Source organism: Gymnoscopelus microlampas (assembly GCF_963454915.1).
Source record: "Gymnoscopelus microlampas genome assembly, chromosome: 8".
Classification (NCBI taxonomy): Eukaryota; Metazoa; Chordata; class Actinopteri; order Myctophiformes; family Myctophidae; genus Gymnoscopelus; species Gymnoscopelus microlampas.
The window spans coordinates 11574688-11596795 of record NC_139945.1 but is presented as its reverse complement, the minus strand read 5'-3'; the positions used below and the strand labels follow the sequence as shown (position 1 = coordinate 11596795).

The 22108-nt window shown below is 42.5% G+C and overlaps 1 protein-coding gene across 1 annotated transcript in view; it reads left to right on the top strand.

Moving 5' to 3' along the window:
- The window catches only part of tlcd2 (TLC domain containing 2), a gene marked incomplete at its 3' end in the record, with an annotated part of 38985 nt that extends 26908 nt beyond the window's left edge, over positions 1–12077 (top strand). The window contains exon 4 of the mRNA XM_084064927.1: positions 11694–12077. Coding sequence (XP_083921053.1) covers positions 11694–12077 — 384 coding nt within the window. The remainder of the gene's footprint in view (positions 1–11693) is intronic.
- Positions 12078–22108: the final 10031 nt, after the last annotated feature.

Genomic DNA, 22108 nt, shown 5'->3' with positions numbered 1-22108 from the left:
GATGATCAGGTGTAGTTATTGGTTCATAAATAAATGAAGACAGGTGTAGTTATCTGGTGTGAATCTGAGGGGAGGGGGGGAGGTGAACGCACTGACGACCAGCCAAACATGCTCGTCGCCGCGGCAACACCAACTGTTTGTCTACGGTGTTTGATTGGTGGGGAAGGTTTACCTGATGGAAGGAATGTGATGACTCAACCTGTTTGATTGATTGAATACTTTATTAACAGTTTGCACAAAGTACAGAGGTACAGTATTACAATGATGCTAAAAGGATAACACAAGAAGCCCTGAGGGCTTATTGTTTCCATTGTGGTCCTACAGTATGTATTCAATTCATCAAGACATAAAGTTTGTCTGGATGCAGCATCTCTCAGGATGCAGTTTGTTCTTTTCATGTGTGATGAATTGCCACAGAATCCTAGCTGTTTTGGCTTTGGCTGATGTTCACACAGAATGCTTCCTGTTTCTTCTTGTGCTCAGCTCCTATTTTATTGCAATGGTTCTCCAAAGTGGGGTCCAGGCCAGGGACCCCCAAGTGGTCCCTGAAGGGGTTCTGGGGGTCCGCAGCAAAATGAGTAATAACAACCACTTTAACCCTATTTTATAGTTTGTCTATTAAAAAATTGCCAATCTACAAGCTCACAACGTGTCGAGATGCAATACGCATTGTGAGCTTGTAGATCTGCTTGTTTTCGCTATTTTGGAAAGTTCTTTGACAAAACATTATCCATAATGACATGGCCAAAATAGGGACGCTTGGTTGAAAAACCTAGTCATCTAGTCTCAGGAGTGGCCTCAAAGCCTAGACTCAGCCAGTGTGTCTGCTCAGACATAGCGCTAGAAATGGCTGTGATATTACATACATTCCATATCGTCTCTCGGGTGGAAACCTCATATGTCCAAAAGTAACAGATCTACAGATCTAACAGATCTTTGAAAATAGCCGATCCGCAAGCTCACAGCGCCTGGCAGCGCGAGGCGTCGTGAGCTTGTAGATCGGCTACAGAGGTTGAGAACCCATGGTCTACGGCTGATATGGAATACATGAAACGTATACTGTAATATCACAGTCATTCTAGAGCTAGTAGCTCAGACACTGATGAAGACAGGTTGGCCTGCTAGAGGCAGGAAACAACATCAGTTACTAGTTACCGTATTTCATACAATGTCTGATCATTCAACATTCTTCGTCTGCTTCCTGCTCAACAAGCTCCACTGGGTAACACAGTGGAGGCATCACGTCGTGCTCAGTAAATAGCAGATCTACAAGCTCACAACGCGTCACGTATGTGACGCGTTGTGAGCTTGTATATCTGCTATTTAACGGCATGTGGCTATTTGATCTAGAATTTGATCTAGTTGGTTAGTTGGCTGCGAGCGGTGAAACTGATCACAGTGTGTGGTCTCGCTCTGTGACAGCGGCATGCAGTTAGTGAGTGACACCGTTTTATTGTTGTTTGCTGTTGCCAGGCGGAGAGGAGGTGTCCCCACCCTCTAGGAATGAGATGTTTTAAGAGATACTGTAGGCAGTGGTTTTGATTTATGCTTCAGGTAGATTTTTTACTGTCATCTAGTACCTGAATGGTGAAGGCTGCTACATTCCTGCTCCTTTGACTCCATGGATGGACAGCTTTTTTTGTATTGATCGAATACTATATCAGTCAGAAATGTAAACAGCACGAGGTACAGTAAGACATTAAAGCTAAAAGGACAAACAAATTCCGGGGGACTTGTTTCCATTGTGGCCCTATGTATTCAATTCATCAACATAGCATAAAAAAATCTGTTCCCGGATTGAATGGGTTTATTGATGGTGTCAGGGGCAAATCTTTGAATATATATATTTTTTAAAGTGAACATTTGTAACTCAAATCGTTGCTTCTAGTGGGGGTCCCTGGAACAAAATATCTTTAGATAGGGGTCCATGGCCAAATACATATCATTTTGGGGGTCCTTGACATGAAAAAGGTTTGAGGACCACTGATATCATATTACAGCAAAATATTTATTTAAAAACAAAATCTGTCAGGATTTAGAAGACATTTGTAGAATCCCCAGAAGCAAAGATTTTGGTAAAAAAATGCTCGCTTTAAAAAACATATATATTCAAAGATTTGCACACATTTTCACGATTAAAATAAATAAATAGCAGATCTACAAGCTCGTAGCGTGGCATTACGTGGCACGCTATGAGCTTGTAGATCTGCTATTTTTGAATAGCCAAAGTATAAAATAATGGTTATAGCTAAAAAAGAAATCTAAAATGACACAGCATGCGTTCCCGGATTGAATAGGTTAAGCCAATGTTTCTCAACAGAGATTAGGGTCTGGGGACCACCAGGGGTCCTGGTGGTTTGTACACTGTGAGAGTTGTACACTCACAGATGTATAGACCCCTAAGGCAAGGGTTCCCAAACTAACTAACTAAACAACCCCCCAAAAGAATCATATTTGAACTGGGGACCCCACACCCTGACAAGCACTTGGAATTGTAGGCATTACATTTAGTTTGACTCGGTTCCACAGATAAATATTGTGAAAATAGCCGAACTGCAAGCTCACAACGCCTTGTGAGCTTGTAGATCTGCTATTCTCACAATGTTTGCCTCTTTCTTACTTAATATTTGACAATTTGGCCAATTTGGTATTAAATAGGTCTTAAAAATCATAAAATTGTAACTTTAGAAATGTGCATACCCTGTACTGTATGTTGGTTTGTTTACTGTTGAGTGAGAAAACAATGTTGCACATTAAGCTAATCATCTGGGGACCCCCCAAATTAATTTGTGGACCCCCCTGGTGGTCCAGACCCCCAGTTTGGGAACCACCGCCCAAAAGGGTCCCCCAACTTGATCCCCCAACTCAAAGTTGAGAGCCAGTGTTGTAAGCAGTGTTTTTTTTTGTTCTGACCGGTAAGCCGGATAGCAGCCCACCCATGTTATAGACGGCCTTTCAGTGTGCGTCACTCAGTAGCTCCAGAAGGAGATGGTATTATCTATTATCCACATGGTTTCTATTTGTTTGTGTTTAGTTGTGAATAAAAGCCCCTGGTTATTGTCCTATGGGGTTCTGCAGTTCTTCCCTGACTGGGTTTGATCTTTGTGCAACGACCACAAGCTGCTTCCTTCCATCAACCCCCTTCCTGTTGTCTGTTAGTACGAAGGGTAAAAAATTACAGACAGATTATCTATATTTTTTGTATTATTTTGGAGTAGCCAATTATTTTTTTGCCACTTTTTCTCCCCAATTTAGTTGTTATGCCAATTGATTCCTCCCCACACACATTTCTGTGTTGTCACTGCTGTTGTATCCTACTGACTCACCTGCCAGTGAGGAGCCCCCACCGGGAGGACGTAGAGCCTTCGTCCTACTCCTCCCGCCCAACACTCCCTGCTGACAGGTGCCGCCCCCAGCCCGTAGGAGTACGTGACCAAGATCACCCTCCCTGCCCGACTTCGCCCCCCCCGAACACGGGCCAATTGTGTATTGGGATTCGAACCCACAACCTCTGTGGTGGTGTGCAGGGACTTTTACCACTGCACCACCCGAGCGCCCATGGGAGAGAATTTCATCGGCTACTATGTTTGTAGCCCAGGGATGAAGGTCCCTTGCCAGGGTTAGTGACAACGTCTAATTGAGCCCACAGGGAGAGAAAGAGCCAAACAAATAGCAGAAATGTGGTAACCAACCCTACATTCATATTTACCACCCATTGTTTTCACAGACACTTTATAATAATCCCTTGCAGTCTTTCATTAATGTTGGGTACTGTGTTTACATCAGTATTGATACTTTTACTTAAGTAAAACATGTGAGTACTTTTACCACCACTGAAAAGGGAGATTACTAGGACTTCAGCCCGGGCCAAGGGTGCTGCAGTGCTGACAGTGGTGCAGGGTGTGAGGCTGGAGCCTGGCTCACTGTCATGGGTGACTATAGCAGGAACTTGGCGCTGGTCCTAATCCGTGGCCATAGAAAAAGGGTAGCCATGCTGCTGTGTTCAGGACCAGTTGATGAAATCCTCTGGTTATCTGCTGGAAGGGTTCAATAGGCTCTATGCACAGCAGCCATATTGGACAGAAATTGGGCCCTTCCTTGCTTCCTTCACAGGTGTTACCAATGACACTAATGAAGGCTCTGTTCCATTTCGTGTAGCACAGTGGTTCTCAAACCTTTTAATTTCAAGGACCCCCATAACTCTGAGAGTGTACAAATGGAACCAAATGGACCCTCCCGGGTCCATTTGGTTCCATTTGTACACTCTCAGAGTTACACCCTCCCAAGGAACCATGCCATTTTGGAGAAAAATTGGGTCAACAGAGTCAGGGTGCTGATATTGTGCATGTTGGCTCACTAGAAATACTAGTGGGTCTCAAAGTGTGGTCCAGGGACCCTCATGGTTCCTTGGGAGGGTGTAACTCTGAGAGTGTACAAATGGAACCAAATGGGGTGCAATACGTTAGTCCGACAGCGCATTCCTCCGACAGCGCAGTGCTCCGACATTAAACAGTAAACCCGAACCAAACCCGCACCCTAACCCTAACCGCACGCGGATGCCACATAGTCGGAGAAAAGGTCTGTCGGATTAACGCATGCCTCCCGTGCATAGAGCCTATCCTCCCCCGTGTAATGGTGGGTAGCTGCTTTGACACATTTTCTTTTTCATGTTTTTCTTTTTCTTACAACTTTCTAACCACTTTGAACCTGGTGTCCATATTTTGGGCATGTCATTATAAGCAATGTAAAATGTAAAAAAGATGTTTTTCCCCCAAAAATGTCCTACAAGTTCACAACAAATCACGACATGAGCATGTAGACGGGCTATTCTAGCGTTTTGTACACGTTCATGACATCATATGACGCCGGTGCTAGTGTGGTACATCTGTGTTGTAGTTCAGATTGCCATGTCAGCCACTTCGCTATCAGTGGTCGTGGGGTCAAAGGTCAGGCCAGTGATGGCCGTCCCTGTCTCCTCATCATCAGCTATAACACCTGCTAACAACACTCTCTGCAAACATCATAAAGGACAAGTCACCTCAATAAAACTATGCACATACACATCTAGAAGTCACAATCATAAAAGACACGTAACCGGCCTACTGATGTATCTGGTGACATCTACATTCTGTGAATGGGCTGATTTCCTGATTTTATTTAGGAAATACTTTTTTTAAAATCTTTTGAAATAAGATAATATATTATTTTTTTTATGTAGAAAAAAAAAGAAGGGAATATTTACTAGCAACCCACAAAAAACGGTCCGCGACCCACAAATGGGTCCCGTCCCACTGTTTGGGAAACAGTGCTATACACTAATCACACCCGAGTCCATGTGCAGAAGCTCAGGGCGGATGTTAAGTCATCTTTACACTGTCTTTTATATTATATTGTTGCCCCTTTTGTTACTAGTGTTACTACTTCTACCCTCACTCGTTTCATCCCTATGGCGGTCAAGCTATGATGACTGAATGTCACTCTGGATTATTAAAAGTCTATTTAATTATCTATCTAGGCTTTATATCCTCGTTGTTGTTGTTGTTGTTGTGTTTGGTGTGTGAAAGCTAGACTTAAAAAATTCCACGCATACTTTGTAGTAAAACCAGCTGTTACAGACACAAACTACATACAGTATTTCACAACCTCCTGCCGTTACCACACTGACTGACTGCTGGATGTTGTAGTATGGATGTGCGTGCAAGTGTGTGATCGTGTGTGCAGTGCACGTGTGTGAATCCATGTGTGCGTCCCAGAGTAGGACTGTCAACGGTCTGAACTACAAGCACCTGTCCTTTCACAGTAAAGTGATAGTCCAATACAGTGTGTGTGTGTGTGTGTGTGTGTGTGTGTGTGTGTGTGTGTGTGTGTGTGTGTGTGTGTGTGTGTGTGTGTGTGTGTGTGTGTGTGTGTGTGTGTGTGTGTGTGTGTGTGTGTGTGTGTGTGGGGGTCAGCTCCAGGCGTGACTGTTGTTGTCCCTCCCTGCGTCACGTCACGGTGCTTTGGTGAAATGATTGTTTGCGTTGCTAAATATAGGCTATACCGCTCTCGCTGTTGTCACTGTCATTGCTCACTGTCATTGTTCACTATCTGTGATTTTGTCTCAGTGCCGTGTACAGTACGTGCGTGTGTGCGTGCGTGTGCTTGTGCACGCATGGCATAGTGGTTTGGCTTTAAGGTCACAGAGAATACTGCAGATATATGACACTTTGCCTTTAATTTAGTTAATCACTTAAGCCCTCAACATGATTCATGTGGTTAAACAACTTGTTTCTTGAGAAATGCAAACAAAGTTAGCATCAGAACAGGCTCGTTTTATAGAACAATAACAATATGACCTCTACATCTGTCCTCTACTTTATTAATATATCTAGTTATATTAACTATCTAATATATCAGGGAAGGTAGATCTTTCCCATGTAATGGGGACGCTCAGTTTCAGCTTCACCCGCTGTTCAGAGGTGCTCTGGGGTGTCTAAGTGTCTTGCCAAATTTAGACGCTTCACTACCCAGCAATTATCGTCCTATTTCTAAGTTGCCTTTTATCTCAAAAATTTTAGAAAAAATTGTTGCACGCCAGCTTTTAGCATTTCTAAATGAACATTTTATTTTTGACAAATTTCAATCTGGCTTTCGCCAACAGCATTCTACAGAGACAGCTCTTTTAAAAGTGTCAAACGATTTGTTGATGGCAGCTGACTCTAGCAAGTGTTCCATCCTTGTTCTGCTTGACCTTAGTGCCGCTTTCGACACCGTAGACCACAGCGTCATGATTGATAGGCTTAGGGACTGGGTGGGCGTCAGAGGGACTGCTCTGAACTGGTTTACCTCTTACCTCTCCGATAGATGTTTTTCAGTAGCTGTAGGCCCTCACATGTCGGAATCTGTCCCTCTCTCCTGTGGCGTGCCTCAGGGTTCGGTTCTTGGCCCGATCCTTTTCGCACTTTATATGCTCCCACTTGGTCATATTATTGACAGTTTTAAAAACATTTCATACCACTTTTATGCTGACGACATCCAGCTCTATTTTTCTTTTAACCCGAACAGTCCTGATGATTTTAATTTAAATTTTAATCTACTGCAGAAGTGTATGGCTGCCATTAAGGACTGGTTGGCTAATAACTTCCTCCAGCTCAATGAAGCCAAAACGGAGGTGCTCATTGTTGCGTCCGACACCATCGCCCCTCGGGTGGCTGATTGCATTGGGTCTCTCAAAACCAACGTGCGCCCTAACATTAGGAATCTTGGTGTCATTTTTGATCAAGCCTTGCATCTCGACACACATATAAAGTCTGTGACCCGCACTTGCTTTTTCCACCTTAGGAACATTGCTAAGCTAAGGTCTATTGTCTCACACAATGAGTTAGAAATGATTATTCATGCCTTTGTATCCTCTCGTCTGGACTATTGTAACTCACTATTCACATGTCTCAGTAAAGCATCCATAGACCGCCTCCAATTAATCCAAAATTCTGCTGCCAGACTGCTAACCAGGTCCAGGCGAAGGTGTCACATCACTCCAATCCTGGCCTCCTTGCATTGGCTTCCTGTTGCCTCCAGGGTTAATTTCAAGGTTCTTATACTTACGTATAGAGCTCTGCATGGGCAAGCACCAGCATATTTAACCGACCTGCTAGAACGACATGTGCCAAGTAGGACCTTAAGGTCAGCCGACCAGGGTCTGTTGGTCATCCCCCGAACCAACTTCATAACCAGGGGTGACAGAGCTTTTCAGGCCGTTGCTCCCAGACTCTGGAATGCTCTACCACAGGCACTGAGAGCTGCAGCGTCTGTAGGCATCTTTAAGAACCAATTGAAAACCTTTCTGTTTGGTCATGCTTTTTCGGAATATCTTTGATTTTCTTTTTTATTTATTTGTTGTAATATGTCTTCTGTTTTTGCATTATAATTGTACTGTTTTGCTGCTGTTTTTGGTTACATTTGTTGGTATGTAAAGCACTTTGTGAGTTTTCTCTGTGAGAAGTGCTATATAAATAAAATTTACTTACTTACTTACTTACATTCACTTAATTGTTTTATTATTGTCACACTTCTACAGCTGTAAGACATTACATGTAGGTATTTTCAATGTTCACCCCACCCCTTCCTCCCCACCCACCCCTCCATCCAGGGACCACACGACCCAACATAAATACATAAAAGGAAAAGAAAAAAAGAGCAAAAACAAAGGAAATACAAATACACCACAGCTATGGTTATGCACCAGGAGCACCTCCCCGGCAAAACACAAAAAAGACAAAAACAAACATACCACAGCTAATAAAGATAACATGACCCTCTTTTTTCAATGGGTGGGGTCCCCGTGTCGGTCCTGCAACCCCCCAACCCCCATCAAGGACACTTTAGCAGTCTGTAGGCTGTAGTAGATAGCAGCTACACAGAAGTGTTTCATGGACAATAAGGTGGTTTATTGCTGCATTTCGTTGCTGTCGGGTAGAAACCTCTTACCTCCATATTCTAACTTTGTGTTTTTTTCTGTACATGAACACCCTACACAGTTGTGTAACTACTGTGTACTAGTAGCTAGAGTGTACCAGTTCTGCTTTGCTTTGCTTTCCACTGCTTTCTGCTTGTAAAGCCCTTCTGTAATTTACACATTGTCACATAGGTGGTAAATCACAGATTTTCAAGCGTTAAATGCACATCGCTTGAATCATCTGTTAGGGAGAGTGACACCGCCTAACCCTGCCCTAAAACCCTGCCCTAAAAACCACCACAAACATTCACAGTTTAAACCATAGCAGTTTAAACAATAGCTTTAACCACATGAACCCTAGCATTCCTATTGTGGCCATGTCATTACTGGGGTCAGGAATCAAACCTGGGACCTTCTGTTTCCCAGACGGCTTCCCTACTGTACCCATTCAGCTACGACCACCGCCACCGTAGAACTGCAAGGACGAGACACGTTGTGAGCTTGTAGATCTACTATTTTCAGTAAAGAGATTTGGTGTAAAAGTCAATATAGCAGTTTAAACAGAAGTTTTCTTTTTCTATACTATTTTAAATAGTTTTGGGAAAAACGGACAGAGACGATAATAACGTTGCAATCTGACATAGCTCTGTTTAACATAATGCTGTACATACTTTCCCAATTTCTTTCTCAAATTGTTTTTATTATGTTTTGACACTTGTTTTGGCAATGTAAACATATGTTTTCTCATGCCAGTAAAGCTTCTTTGAATTGAATTGAATTGAATTGAATTTAATTTAATTGACTTCACATACGATAGCTTCAGATTGAACTGAACACTTTTTTGCCTCTTATTATTCTGTGGGCGTTGCGCTGAGTGTAAATGGAAGCCCAGTGGGTTTACTGGGTTTACTGGGAGGACTGGGGGGACAGAAGTGACAGTCCCTGTGTGGAGGGAGAGCTGGCACCAGGGTCCTGCATGCTGCTCAAACCTTCTTTGTGTTTTGGGATCAACACATTTCTGTCGTCCGGATTTCCCAGCAGTGCTTCAGTTCTCAGAGCTGCTGTTTGAAAGTCCTGCTTGACTCCACATATCTTTCCATCATAAACATATCAGATTATATTTCATTTGAATCTTTTTTGGTCTACCTCTGTCTACTGTGAACGCAGACTAAGCACAGTCTCCTCCAGTGGTGGAAAGTAACAAAGCAAAGCAAAGTTTGTTGTTGTTTACCCAGGGTGTCGGACTAAGTACGAAACTTGTTTCCAGCCGGACCCTGCATGGAAGCCTTGCTCAAGGGCTATTCAGCGGTGATTCATGATTGATGTGATGAATTGGGGAATCGAACTAGGGACCTTCCGGTATCAAGGCCGCCCCTCTAACCACTAGGCCACCGCTGCCACCGCTGCCACTTAACTAAGTACATATTGTCTCTGTCGAGTGGAAACCAACCTCATATGTCCAAAACTGTTACTTTCAGGATTGAGGATTTAAAAATAAAGCAAAAGTAGCAGATCTACATCTTTCCTTAGGATATCTACGTTGTGGTTTTGCTACATTTACTTAAGTAAAACATCTTTGAGTCCTTCATCCATTGACTCATCTTGAATGTCTTGCCAAGATGAGTTTGATCGTTCACACTGATTGTAAGATTGGCACGTGACATTATTGCTGCTGCCATCTTGTGGCCTTTGTTGCTTACTACAGGTAACCTCTACAATTACTTTTTTCATTTTTTTTAAATATATTTTTTTGCAAATTAAAAAACATGGCCACCTCACGTATAATAAGGACAATATCAGTCACCAGAACCAAGGACAGGTGTTTCCGAAGAATCTATCGTGGTTAAAGTGGAGTTTGAAGTTACAATGGGTTTGTATAGGAAGGGGGCGTGTCTGATAAAATGAATATCAAATATCTAAATACTGAATCAAGCAACTTAAAAACTGTCTGGGGTGAAACACATTTAATGACTCAAGTCAAACAGGATGAACATAGACAGTATATACAGTTCTGAGTAGACGTTAAAATGACCCCAAACATATTTGAAAATGAAAAATCCCTTTAATATGGCAACAGGAGCTCAGGAGGTATTGAATGTATAATATTATGCATGCTGTAGTGATTAATATTGTAATGTGTTAATTGTTATCCAGTGGCTTAGGGGCTTAATTTACGACAAAACATGCAAATTCTAAACATGGAGATGTGAGGTTTCTGCCCGACAGACAGCGACGATGTGATCATGTACAGGCATATGGTTTCAGTAAAACACTCCCATCCTTTGTATCCAGACTCATCATTGGTCACAGGCTGTGTCCCATTTGGGAACCTTTCTTACAACATGTGGTCAGCTTGGGAAAAGTCATGTGATCTCACTTTAATGTGGTCCTAAATGCGTCCTCGAGGTTCTCTTTGGACCTTCCTTCATACAGTACCAGCCCTTTTGACACTTTTGACATGTTGGGAGCTTTGTCACTCTTATTTGATAGGATTTCGTTCTTCCAAAAAAAGCTGTTTTATATATCGTCTCTGTCGGGTGGAAACCTCATATGTCCAAAACTGTTACTTTTCAGGATTAAAATTCAAAAGTATCAAAAGTAGTACTTTTGATACTTTTGTGTGACGCTGTAGTATGATCAAGTAGGCCCGTAGGACCTTAATTTACGAAGAAAACGCAAAAAGTAAAAATATGGAGAGAAGAGGTTTCTGACACTTTTTCCATATTGAGATTTAGCAGTCTAGTCATGATTGTTATTGAAGCCTTATGCCTCTCAAAACATATCTTAAACGCCTCAAAATCAAGTAAATCTTAACCACACATCATCAAAATGATTTTATGATGTTGGCGTCCTCACTTAAATTTTGAAATGTACTGTAGGTCCGTTGTGCCATAGGCAGAGCTGGCTGCTGTATCTGGCAGACACCTCTTACATCTGTACATCCAGATTGTAACTTTTTGTGTTTTTCCGTAAATCAACATCCTACTTGATCATACTACAGAGCGTCACACAAAAGTATCAAAAGTAGCAGATCGCTTTGCGCCACATTTTGAGCCTGTAGATGTGTTACTTTTGCTATTTTTTTATTAGAATCCTGAAAAGTAACAGGTTTCCAGCCAACAGAGATGATTAAAAAAAAGGTTATGAGATACATTACAATAACGTTTTCATTAAAATACTTCCCAGATTGTAACTTTAATACAGTATCTTTTTGCCAGTAATATTGTATATTTACTGAATGTTTTGTCTTTGTCTCCAGGTGATCTCGTGCTTCGGCCTGTCGGTGCTGTCGTGCCGCTACGTGGGCTTCGCCGTGGTGGCGCTGCTGGTGGAGATCAACTCGGTGTTCCTGCACCTGCGGCAGTCGCTGCGCATGGCCAGCCTGGCGGCCGGCACGCTGTACCGCGTCAACAGCATGGTCAACCTGGGCACCTACGTGGTGTTCCGCATCAACACGCTGGCCTGGATGACCCGCTGGCTGGTGCTCAACCGGGACAAGGTGCCCCTGGTGGCCTACACCGTGGGCAGCGTGGGCATGGCCATCATGACCGCCATGAACATCGTGCTCTTCTGCCGGCTGCTGCGCAGCGACTTCCTCAAGGGCAGCACCACCCGAGAGGCCAAGAAGGACAAGGAGATGTAGGGAGAGAGGAAGGAGGAGGAGGAGGAGGAAACATCGGATTTGTACACACCCCCCATCACTGTACGTCAACATCTAATTGGTGCTCACATATATACGTTGTATACCTCTATTATGTGCTCAACACTGGGAGATGGGCGATGTATTCACCTGTTTCCTAGGCTGTGTGTTTTCCACTTCCTGTCAGATTTCATTGGATATCATTAGTCATCTGACCAGTTTCATTGGATTTCATTGGATCAAATCGACAGGAAGTGGAACACACACAGGAAGTGAAAAGCCTAGGAAACAGAATCTCACACACACACACACACACACACACACACACACACACACACACACACACACACACACACACACACACACACACACACTGTGCTCCATTCCAAGGGTTGGATTCAAACAGCCTCATGCTGTTTGAATGAACTGTTTTGAAGTGACGTCACAAGCTTTAAAGGAACATTTTACCTTTTTTTTCCCAACATCATCTCTTTGTACTTCACGGGTCCTCCCTCACTAATGCTCACTATAGGATGGTATTTCTGTCTACAAACATGCATCCCCACAAATGATGTCATTGGTAGGCAGGTTCCTGAACCGCAGTAGTCTGAAATGCCATCTTATATAACGGGCATTAGTGAGGACCAGCTATATGAAGATAAGGTTGATAATAGGTGAAGTGCTCCTTCGGGCTACATTTATACTCTGTATTAAAAACGATGTCACTTGCTGAAAAGGACAAAATGTGTTCTTTTTGACAAGTGACACCATCATCATACCATGAGCATATATTAGGCTTTATGTTTTGAGCTAAATCAAAGCTAACGTGATGAGGCACGCCCACCATCACTCACCTTATATAAGCTGTAGAAACCAAAACAAACATAAAGCTACATCATAACTTAAAGCCGTACTATGTAACCTTTTGTTAGATTAAATACAATTTTGTCCAACCTGTATGGTAGGGTATGTTAATACAATATAACGGCAGTGGTTCAGGAGGGAGAGTGGCCGCTTGGGAGTTTCCAGTTCGATCCCAGGCTCCCCCAGAGTTAGTGTCGAAGTGTCCTTGAGCAAGACACTGAACCCCTAATCTCTCAAGAACAGATTCCGACCTGCGGTGGAATCTGTCGGAGCGGTTCGTCCTAACCAGTGCGCATTGGCTAAAAGTGGGCGTGCCTTCAGATCAGGAAGTGGGCCGCGCTTTACCCAATCAAATGTAGTGGGCGGGATTCACGTGTCCATCCACCATGATCCACCCTCCCCCCCTCGAAACTAGCCGAAACTAATTTAACAATAGCGTCCTCGGAGCGGACAAAACCACGGAAAGATATTCACATTTTAAATTACTCTTTCATCATAGAAACAAGTGGGCTTATAACCAAAACCATCCATGTTCTCTGGGAGAAGTGGTGTTAGTGTTCCGTGTAGAAATATTGTTAGTGGGAATGAAAACATGGTCGCACCAACCGGAAGTGATGCGCTATAGGCAGACATGTAACCGGTGTTTCCCTGCGCTCTAGTCTAACATTATACTCCTGCCAGACTCCACAGAATATCAGAAAAGCAGAGGTCGCTGTTTTTCATTTTCTGTGGGGTCTGGCTACGCGAGACTACTGAACCCCTAACTGCTCCCGATGAGCAGGTTGGTGCCTTGCATGGTTTCCTCCGCTCAGTGTATGATGTAATGCACATTGTGAAGCGCCTTGGATAAAGGCGCTATATAAATGTACCATTTACGATTTATAACTTATACAATTCTCTATTCTACTATTCTCAGGCTCTATTAGCTCGGTGGTAAAGATTTCAGCACTCCTTCAGTGCAGGAGACCCGGGTTCAAATCCGGCGGTACAACAGGAACGTTACATAGTGCAGCTTTAAGAATATGCAATCCAATTTAACCATACGTATAGAGAGTTGGTACAGCAGTGAATGTTACACTACATACAGTATACAGTATAGACCATCGCTGGAACTCAGAAAGCTCTCTGCCTTGATGTTTTAACACTTAACTTTACGTTAACCCATTCAATACGGGAACGCATACTGTGTCATTTTAGATTTTTTTGCTATAAACCATTATTTTATACTTTGGGCTATTCAAAAAATAGCAGATCTACAAGCTCATAGCACGGCACTGAGTGCGGATTGAATGGGTTAACACTAAAAGCCTCTTCTCAACTAAAAACCGCCTGCTACCTCAGAAAGCCTGTAGCAGCTCTTCGATAAAGCGCTTCTCTAGTCTAAAACACAGCGCTTCTCAAACTTTTTCTTGTCAAGGACCCCCAAATTGATATGTATTTGGGAGTGGACCCCCATCTGAAAATGCTTTGTGCCAGGGACCCCCAGAAAAGAAGATTTATGCAACAAAAACAAAAACTAAAATTATTTTATTTTTTTTCGTTCAAAAATAGCAGATGTACAAGATCGCAGCGTGGCACTAAGTGACACCCTGTGAGCTTGTACATCTGCTATTTTTGAATAGCCAGGTACCCCCCCAAGCAAGGGCGCCGATACTGCGGGTGCCTCGGGGCTAAAGCACCCAGGAGAAATGACGAGCACCCCCTGGGTGAGGTGGGCGCAGCCGCGCGCTCATACTTGTAGCGCGCAGCCGCACGCTCGTACTCGCAGCGCGCAGCCGCACGCTCGTACTCGCAGCGAGCTCCCATTTGTTTATGTTTTGCCGGCTCCAGGCCGCCCAGAAACCGAAAATTTTCGCGCGGGCGCGCATGGGGCATTCACGCACGTACGCTGGGCGCGTGTGTGTGAGTGCCAGGTAGCGCACCCAGTAGAGCTGACAAATATCGGCGCCCCTGCCCCCAAGGACCCCTGGGGGTCCCCGGAACCCACTTTGAGGGGGTCGTGGCCTGAAAAGTTTGGGAACCCTTAAAGGTCCACGAGATTTAAAAAAAATGATATCAGATGGGTGTCTGTGAAAAAAAGAAAGGTTGAGAAGCGCTGCTCTAACAACATGCCTTGCTCTCAATGTCCAGCAGGGGTCGGCTTTTTATGCTTTGCAACAAATAGAAGGAAAACGTTATAGCACTTCGGAAAGGTGAATAGTATTAATCAATGTTTATTGTTTGAGTTGTTGTTGTTTTGACCAAATGAAAAGGAAATCACATTGGGATCCTATAAATGGTAGTTGAGCCAATTTGCAATGCTCCATGTTTTAATAATACTGTAGTAACTACAGTAGATGACGTCGATTTTTATTGTTTAGTTGAAAAAGTTATATAACTTGGTACATCGATAAAGAACCAAGATATTAGTGAGTCTGGTGTGTTTGCCAGTTGCAAATGGATTGCCAATCAGCCAACAGAATACGTAGTAGTTTACCACTTTTCAACCTGCCGTCCCTATTCTAGGCTTGTCATGAAAACATTCATAAAAATATAAAATTAAAGTGAGAAATGTGAGCTTTTAAATCAGCTATTTTTGTGGAACAAACATTTTCTGTTTCACAAAATGTTGTATTGGAGAATTTGTATTTGTCATGAAGAACAAATTGATGCCCCAAAATCATTTTTTTTTTTTACAAATAGCTGATCTACAAGTTAACAATACGTCACATCACAATGTGTTGTAGATCAGCTATTTTGCACAAAATAGGGACCCCAGGGTTAATGTGCTTAACAGTTTTTTAAACCAAACCACTCCATCTACTGTGTGTTACCATGCCAACTGAGGAAAGAGATTAATTGTTAGAATCATGCACCCTAATGACACTGTTGAGCTTCATCTGAGATCTTTATCGCACTTAGATTAGAACACCACATCTTCAGGCTGGAAAATATTGCAAAAAAATATATTATTACCAGATATAGTTCATCCCTAATACCCTATGTATATGTTACAGGTAAATTGGCACAAATGAGCACGCGCACACACACACCCGCGAACAGCCTTATTCCATGCAGTTGAAGCACAAGGGGGCGAGCCTGAGGGGGCGGGGCTGGCGGGCTATGTTAGTGCAGTGAGTGGTAGTTGGGGCAAACCATAGAGGGGCAAACGCAGTCCCCACAACATCATTTACGATTCTGTGCCTATCGGTGCATAACTCGGACGGCGCTTAGTCGACTAGTAGACCATCGGCCGGTCGTTGCGGGCACTCGCACCTGGAGGCACTCGGCCGCGACTCCTCGGCCTCTAGGTCTGCTGAGTCGGCGCGCCTCCGTCATGGTCCAAAACTATACTTTATCGGCGAAAAAAAGTAGTCCGCGGTTGTTTGAAAAAGTCCCAAGCGGGAGTCAAACCCAGACTACCAGTCGTAGTGGATGGGGAGTCCAATGATTATCGAAGTGCGCCACTGAGGCTGGTATGTATGTATATCCATGTTGTCGTCGTGGTCCTCGCCTCGCAGCCCCGCCCCGCGCCTAAAAACAAGCGCTCCCGTTCCAATTTCCCTGGAATGCCAATTTACCTGTGACATATATACCATTTACTGCGTGATTTCAGCAACATTAGCCAGGAATCATTATTTCACTTTATGGGTAATTTGGCTGCTGTACCACTTTTGGCCTGCAGAGGCCAGCAACACTCCATTCCATTACCTCATTATTATTATCCTCACTACAGCTATAGGCTGCCTCAAATGGAGAATCTAAAAACAGTGAAGTTTAAAGACATTAAAGAACTGTGATCAAGGACTTACTTGTGACGGTTTGTAATACATATGTCTTCTACAAAATGTTACGTCTGTATCACTCTACCCTCTTATAATAACATACAGACATTTGCAGTCCATTTTTAATACCATTAAGGTTTTTTTCTAAGGATGCATTTGCTCTTCTAGGATAAACCTGTTCACAAAGGCTGCTGCCAGATACCCTACAACCACCGTCGTAGCATTATAATAAACCTTTATATGGAGTTAGAAATGGATTGCAATGTTATACATTTGATTTTTATTGTTTAGCAGGGTTTTATTTGTTTTATTTTATTTTTATATATTTTTTTTCATTTTTGTATATTTGTAATTTCAAATTTTGAGTAAAACTCAAAAAAAAAGATTCAGACTCAATCAAGTTTAGTTTGAAGTGAAAAAAGTGTTTATTTGACCCCCCAACCAAAGCATTTTAAACATTAAGTTCAATTTAGCAGTCTCAGTCAAAAACTCTTATCAAGATAAAAAACACAAACTACCCAACTGCACTGCAGACATTATAACCTATAACATAATGATGTATTGGATCAATCGTAGTGGACATTCGGAACAAAGAGAGTGATATTTGTATTGTTGTAACCTCCAACTTGTATAGAGAGTGAGACTTGTATTTGCTGAACATGTATGCATTGTTGCCAGAAGCCTTTTTTTCTTTGAAAGATATTTGTGATGCAAAAGCCAGGATATTAACTCGTGAGTGTGACCCATAATAATGGCTCAACACTGTGCTAGTGATGTTTAACAGAAAGGGTCTAAATGATTCAATCTCATTGGTGAATGAATTGTTGGGTGTTTGTAGAGACTGTTGTCGCCTTAAACAGAGTGGTTCTCAAGCTGTGGGCCGGGGCCCACTGGTGGGCCGTTGGATATTGCAATTGGGCCCCAAAATAATTAGCAAAACACTTAAGATTTTAATGATGATACTGTAATATAACATTAAAGCTTCACTATGTATTTTTTTTCTAATGAATACAATGTAATTGTGTCCAATCTGTATGGTATGTATGTTAATACAATATAACTTATACAATTGCGGTGTTGTGCTCTTCTATTGAGACATTTAGATTGTGTCAAAGGTCATGTCTCACCTAGACACAGGATCTGACACAAATTTTGACCCGATGGTCAAGATTCAATTTATCCCCTGAGCAAGCAGGCAGGCTCTATTAGCTCAATGGTAAAATTGTCAGCACTTGCGCAGGACACCGGGTTCAAATCCGGGGTAAAAGGGGGAAGTTACATAGTGCAGCTTTAATATTTATATTATGTATTATGTAAAAAAAAAAAACAGTAATGGTATTCTTCATTTAAAACCTTGAAAATGTATATTAGTTTTCCTTGTGATTACTGCTAAACAGGAACTTTATATTAGTATACTATGCCAGATGCATGCGGTGCAGTCCACCCATCTGACCACTAAACATGCCACCTGTGTTAAGTGGTCAGATGGATGGGTGGGCCGCATATGCTTTTCCAGATGATTTTCAAATGGGCCCCTGATCCAGAGAAGGTTTGAGAACCAACCTTAACGGTTTTCCTGTTTGTGATGAAGACTTGCCTCTCCCTCACCGTCAATGTACGCACTGTGCATTCATTTCTTTTCTCAGCAGATTCTTATGGCAGCTTAACGTTGTTTTGTTTTGTTTGTTTTGTTTTGTGGAGGTGAGTGGCATTTGAAAGCAGTACTTTCTCTCTCATTTTGCAAACATGTATTTATGAATGTGTAATAATAACTGTATTGTCGATTGTAATGATATGATTCCCAGATCAGTCGTTGTTATACTAAACTTGCCGCAGTAGCCTATATTGTCCAAGGTTACTTCACCTATAGAAGCTGTAGTGAGGTTTTGAATGGAGGCATCGTCTGAGAACAAATACAGTGCTGTCACTGCACTCCGGCTTTCTATATCGTCTCTGTCGGGTGGAAACCTCATATCTCCATAACTGTTACTTTTCAGGATTCAAATTCAAAACGCGTCGAGCTCTTCGTGCTTGCAGATCTGCTACTTTTGAATTTAAATCCTGAAAAGTAACAGTTTTAGACATAATGAGCTTTCCACCCGACAGATGATTTGAAATTTAAAAAAAAAACTAGCTAAAATAGTCTACAAGCTCAAAACACGTTGCAAATGTGATGCGTTGAAAGCTTGTACATATAATAAAATGTAATTATAAATTGGGCATTCATTTATGAAAAGAAATTATAAAAAATTAAGGAGATACAAGGTTTTTCTGCAGGACAGCGATAATATCGCTCATTAGCAAATGACTTCTGCAAATGGAACTTTTTCAAACTTACATTATGAGGTGATGAAAAAAACAAAACCATATGATGTAATTAGATATGACTTTGTCATGAAAAGTGGTCCATTTTCTCTTGCTCTCTTAACTCCTTTGTAAGCTTCTGTTTTTATGATATTGTTCAGTTAATTCTTGTGTGATATTTAAAAACAAAATGAACAACAACGGTAAAGAACATATGTAGACATTGTGCAGCTTGTCCTTGTGAAGGGAACAGTCAGGTTTTCTTTTTCTTTTCTTTTTTAAGAGATTCTGAAGGATAAATCATCTATCTTCCTTGAACATGATTATTCACCGAAATGTGTCTAAAGTGTATATAATATGACAATAATTGTATTTTTCCTTCATGTAAGTTTTGAAATTGTGTTTTTTGTAATCACTAAGAGTTCCAATTTGTAAGTTCCGTTTTACAATAACAGATATTGTTTAATGTGAACATAAAAACTAAAGAACAAAAGTCTTGTCTCCCTCTCTCCTTCATTTCAGACCTGATGGAGGAGAAGTCCCCAGCACCACACATGCATACTGTAAATGTACCGTAGGCCTATATATCCTGGATGATTGACAGATCATATCAATTTATTTAGAAGTATTAGGCTATAGGCCAGTGGTTCTCAAAGTGGCATCCGGAGACCTCCAGGGGTCCTTGAAGGTTACAGGGGGTCCCTATAGCAAAATCTGTTTTATCACTTTAAAGCGGCACTGTGTAACATTTTTTTAATTAATACATTTAAAATGTGTCCAATCTGTATGGTAGAGCATGTTAATACAATATAACTCTTACAATTGGGGTGGTTGTATTTTGTCTCCCTGGCACCGCTCTTCTATTGAGACATTTACATATCGAGTCAAAGGTCATGTCTCACCTAGACACAGCATCTGAAACGAATTTTGACCTGATGGTCAAGTTTCAATTTATCCCCTGAGCAAGCAGGCCCTTGTGCAGGAAACCGGGTTCAAATCCAGGGTAAGAATATAGGAAAGTTACAGCTTTAAAGAGGTGGTGCCATGGTTTTGCACTTTTTCTGTTTTTCATGTGTCTATGAGGTTGATAGAACTTCATTAAGCCCCCTGCTGGTGTTTTTATGGTGTTTTATGTCTTCTCTGACTATTTTGAGTTTCTACCTGGAGGCTGAAACCTTGAAGGTCAAACGTGCCAATAGAAAAACAGCGCTTTAGTGACATAGTAAAAACATACCCTCCCCCTCATTATCATAACACAACAGGTGTGGGCATGAGGAGGAGGAGGGACTAGGACAGGTGGGTGGTGGAGGAGGTGCTAAGGTGAGAACTGCACCACGTACAGGGCAGCGCTCCGTGGATTTGTGTATTGGCTGGGGTTTAAACACCCATAACTACAGTTCCCAGTATGCTAAAGGATTCAAAATTGGTAGGTGGTTGCTTTAGCTGAAGCCCCGCCCACCTCCTGAACGCAAGGTCGCACAGGTTTGATAGCGGACCTGCAGGGTGCTGTAAGTGCATCACTGATCAACAGCAGTGTTATTGCGAACGCGGAAGGAGGCGCGCCGAAGGCCCGCCTCCGCCCAAGTGGAGCTTACTATGAAAGTCTGCTCGGCTTGTGTGTGTGTGTGTGTGTGTGTGTGTGTGTGTGTCTGTCTGTCTGTCTGTCTGTCTGTGTGCAGTGCACTGCCTGGGTGCGGCCAACAGAGTGCGCCAGAGTGCAGCTACAGTCAAAACACAAACACACACACACACACACACAATTTTCAATTCAAGGGCTTTATTGGCATGAGAAAACATACGTTTACATTGCCAAAGCAAAAAGCACAATACAACAATACAGCAATACAATCAAAACAAAAAATGTACATTTGAAAGTCAGAATCTTCAATAGATCAATTTCTATGTACCAAGATCACTGGGTGCAGGTATAGTGCAGGAATATACACAATGATTAGTCTTCAGGGTGGTTGTGTTCCGTTCGATATCCTTCTCCACACACACACACAAAGTCCGTAAATACACAATATTTTCGATCTGCGTTCGCTTCCAGCGTTCGCGCGTCTTACTTGTAGTAGTGTTTAACACTTCAGATGGCCATACTTGGTGAGCATGGCTCTTATCAGCTCAACATAGGACTAGGTTTGAAGGCTGCGTATAGCGGCCCGCCTGGACATCTAGTTTGAAAAATTGCCATTATGTTGGTTTGTTTACTGTTGAGTGAGAAAACAATGTTGCACTGCACATGAAGCTAATCATCTGGGGGACCCCCCAAAATAATTTAGGGACCCCCCCTGGGGGTCCGACCCCCACTTTGAGAACCACTGGCAGTGGTTCTCAAAGTGGTATCCACAGACATGACCCTGCTCTCTATAGCAAATAGCAAAGAAAATAAGAAAAAAGAGCAAATACAGTCAGTGGCAAAGAAAAAAATGAAAGTAAGCTACATGACATTTTTGGGGGAAAAGCGAAACATTTTGTGTTTCATGTAGAATGTTAGTTATAAATTCTATAACTGACATTAAGAATATTTATTGATACGAAATGTTATACTTTCACTCTGCATGGGCTCTGACACCCATCCTCTCTCCAGTCTCCAGAGGGTGGGGGTGTCTTCCAATCAGCTGTGGGATCTGTCTGTCGTACGATGCTCTTGTTCCGGTCACGATGGCTTGTTTTCATCATCATTCTACAGTAGCCTGCCTGTCTGTCTGTCTGTCTGTCTGTCTGTCTGTCTGCCTATCTCCCTGTCTGTCTGTCTGTCTGTCTGTCTGTCTGCCTGTCTGTCTGTCGTAGTGTGCTCCATATGGGCGCAGGTCCAGAGATGCAGCATCATCATCCTCATCATCATCTCCTCTCCTCTCCTCTCCTCCTCTCCTCCACTGACCTCCTCTCCTCCTCTCTAAACATCTAAACATAAATCCACTCTGATCTGATGATCTGACGCAGATGTTGCAGCAATAGGACCATTTTTAACACAGGACTGTTGGTGCATCAGCGCCGAGGAGGCATTTTTTTAAACGTCTTTTTGCTTGTTGCAGGCCTACTACATAATAATAATAATAATATAGGCCAGCATTGATTCTTTTTCAGGTTTCTTTCTCT